The sequence below is a fragment of the Ceratina calcarata genome, unplaced genomic scaffold (assembly GCF_001652005.2).
Source record: "Ceratina calcarata isolate Rehan_Ccalc_2016 unplaced genomic scaffold, ASM165200v1 scaffold127.2, whole genome shotgun sequence".
Taxonomy (NCBI): domain Eukaryota; kingdom Metazoa; phylum Arthropoda; class Insecta; order Hymenoptera; family Apidae; genus Ceratina; species Ceratina calcarata.
The window spans coordinates 42,959-45,179 of NW_017133727.1; the positions used below are offsets into that span (position 1 = coordinate 42,959).

The following is a 2,221-nucleotide window of genomic DNA, read 5'->3' on the forward strand; positions in this document are numbered from 1 at the left end:
TATTTTACAAACAGGTAGAATTTCAAAACTCCTGTTGTCATATAAAGAATGTTACTAAGGAGGCAATCACAATACAGTGCCTTTGATGTATTAATCCAGTTTTGCTGGAAATGTTCCACTTTCAAGTTGTTCTTCCCATTTTTCTAACCAAGCGTTCGGACACATTGCCCTGTATACTTTTTGGAAGTATTGACAAGCCTCATACTGTTCGCTATGACGATTCTTACAACGTTGAAAATCCACGAAACTAGTGAAACAATATCTGCATTCAAAATAAACAGAAGTAAATAACTTTAAAGCAAATAGTTGTAGATAATAAAAGAATGATGCACATTCATCATTGATTTACCTTGTCTGGTTTTGATTTGGGAATCTTGGGTCATATGGTGCTGTCATAGGTTTTAGTTTCTCCCCAACAATTGCTTGAGTATGCCCAGTTCCAAATTCTGTGTATCTAACCATACTGTCGCTGCTTAACAAGTTACAAGGAATACTTAATCTATCATGTTTATTGAAAGTGCTATAAATTGTTACCCTTCCCTCTTTTGCTACAAGGCAAACTCTCTACATATTTGTCTCTCGCTTTTAATCCATTTGTCTCTTGCACCACTAAATACACTATCACAAACAATAATTGTTTCTTCACTATACTTCCTCTTTCTTTTCATAATATGTTAATAGTGATTTTTTTAAGTTGAAATATGTATTTTATGATTTTTGGTTAACATATGTACTGTACACTGTATTTAGTAGTTGAAAAAACGAGCTTCTTCATGTTTGCAAACTAATTCTGCATAGTACTTGTTTACCAAATAATAAAATGCTTTACCTCAAAGCATATTTAAACTTTAAATAATTTTAGCACTAATAAAGGTCTGTTTTTGTTAATCTTCTTTTTAGCTGTTTTATGCTTAAATGCAATTACGATGTAGTTAAAATACAGCATCTTTTGAAACCACAATCATTCTAGATAAAGCAGAATAACAAAATGGAATATAAAACTAAAATCAGCTATTTAACTAATGGTCTTGTGTTGTCTTCTTCTTGGCAACAAACTTCTCTATACTTTTTCACTTCAGCCATATAGAGTGACCAAGCATCCTTAGGTTGTTCAACGGTTTGTTCAGTCTTTGGTTTAGCAACCATACCGGTTTTTAAAATTCTTCCTCCTCGCCTCTTGCCCACCATTAAAGGTGGAGGAACAACAGTTTTCTCTTCCAAAACTGAAGTGGTTGGTTTTTGTGCAGGTTGCATTTGTTCTTGCATCTTTTTGAACATTTCCATGAAGCTACCATCATTTTTAAAAGCATTAGATTGTGAAGGAACAATTGGTTGCGTTGCAGTAGTCTCGGTACTTTCTTCAGCAGTATCTGATTCATAAGATGGTGCCCTATGGTATCTGCGGCTTTCTCTACCTCTATGTCTGTCTCTACTCCTGTTGCGGCTACGGCTACGTCTCCTATCTCTGGAACGTGATCTTGCTCTTGACCTGGATCTTGATCTATCTCTTCTAGAATATTTCCTCGATCGATCCCTGTCCCTGTCTCGATCTTTATCCCTAATGTCAGGCGATCGTGATCGTTTGTGCGACCTACTCGACGGAGATTTCGAGGTACTGCGTCTTCTTCTACGTCTGTCCTGTGGCGAATCATTTCTGGATGTTCTACTGCTTCTGTACTCCAAAGGTGACGGTGAACGACGTGATGATATTCTGTTTTTGTACCCATCGTATGTTGTATAACTTGAACTATACAGAGGAGGCGAAGGTAGAGCAGGTGGTGAATCTGTATTGGACTTGGAGCTGCGTTCATGCCGCTTTGAATCCATTGTCGCGCTTGTGTGCCTCTCTCGCCAGGCTGAATGGACAGATGGACACCTATAAGGATAGAAACTGCCTTCTATGAGTACACTGCTCATTTCTTCTTACCACGCCTTTATCTGATTGGTTTTAAATGTACGCGTTTGCGAGAGACAAGCGGATTTATAGCGAGAGATCAAATGTACTTTAAATTGAAACAAACACAATGAGAGTTCAATCGAAGCTAGGATTTTATACTTATCAATAAATGAACATATAAACTTGGTCCAAATACTTGTTGCACGCTAAAATCAGTAAAAATCCAGCTTTGATTGTGTGCCTATCTAAACATATTTCAATAATTTAATATAGTTATTTATTTCTAATAAATGTTAATATTTTTATAAAATATACTTCTATTGT

General features: G+C 36.2%; 2 protein-coding genes across 2 annotated transcripts; both read right to left on the reverse strand.

The window, feature by feature from the left end:
- Nucleotides 1-6: 6 nt before the first annotated feature.
- COX6B (Cytochrome c oxidase subunit 6B) lies at nucleotides 7-566 on the reverse strand. Its single transcript, XM_018030170.2, has 2 exons — nucleotides 350-566; nucleotides 7-262 (listed from the first exon to the last, which is right to left on the reverse strand). Exons 1-2 carry the CDS (start codon nucleotides 460-462, stop codon nucleotides 91-93), a joined length of 285 nt encoding a protein of 94 aa, XP_017885659.1. The 5' UTR covers nucleotides 463-566; the 3' UTR covers nucleotides 7-90.
- Nucleotides 492-2,205, reverse strand: LOC108628295 (serine/threonine-protein kinase fray2). The gene has a single exon (XM_018030131.2). It carries the CDS (start codon nucleotides 1,915-1,917, stop codon nucleotides 1,012-1,014), a length of 906 nt encoding a protein of 301 aa, XP_017885620.1. The 5' UTR covers nucleotides 1,918-2,205; the 3' UTR covers nucleotides 492-1,011.
- Between the last annotated feature and the right edge of the window lie 16 nt (nucleotides 2,206-2,221).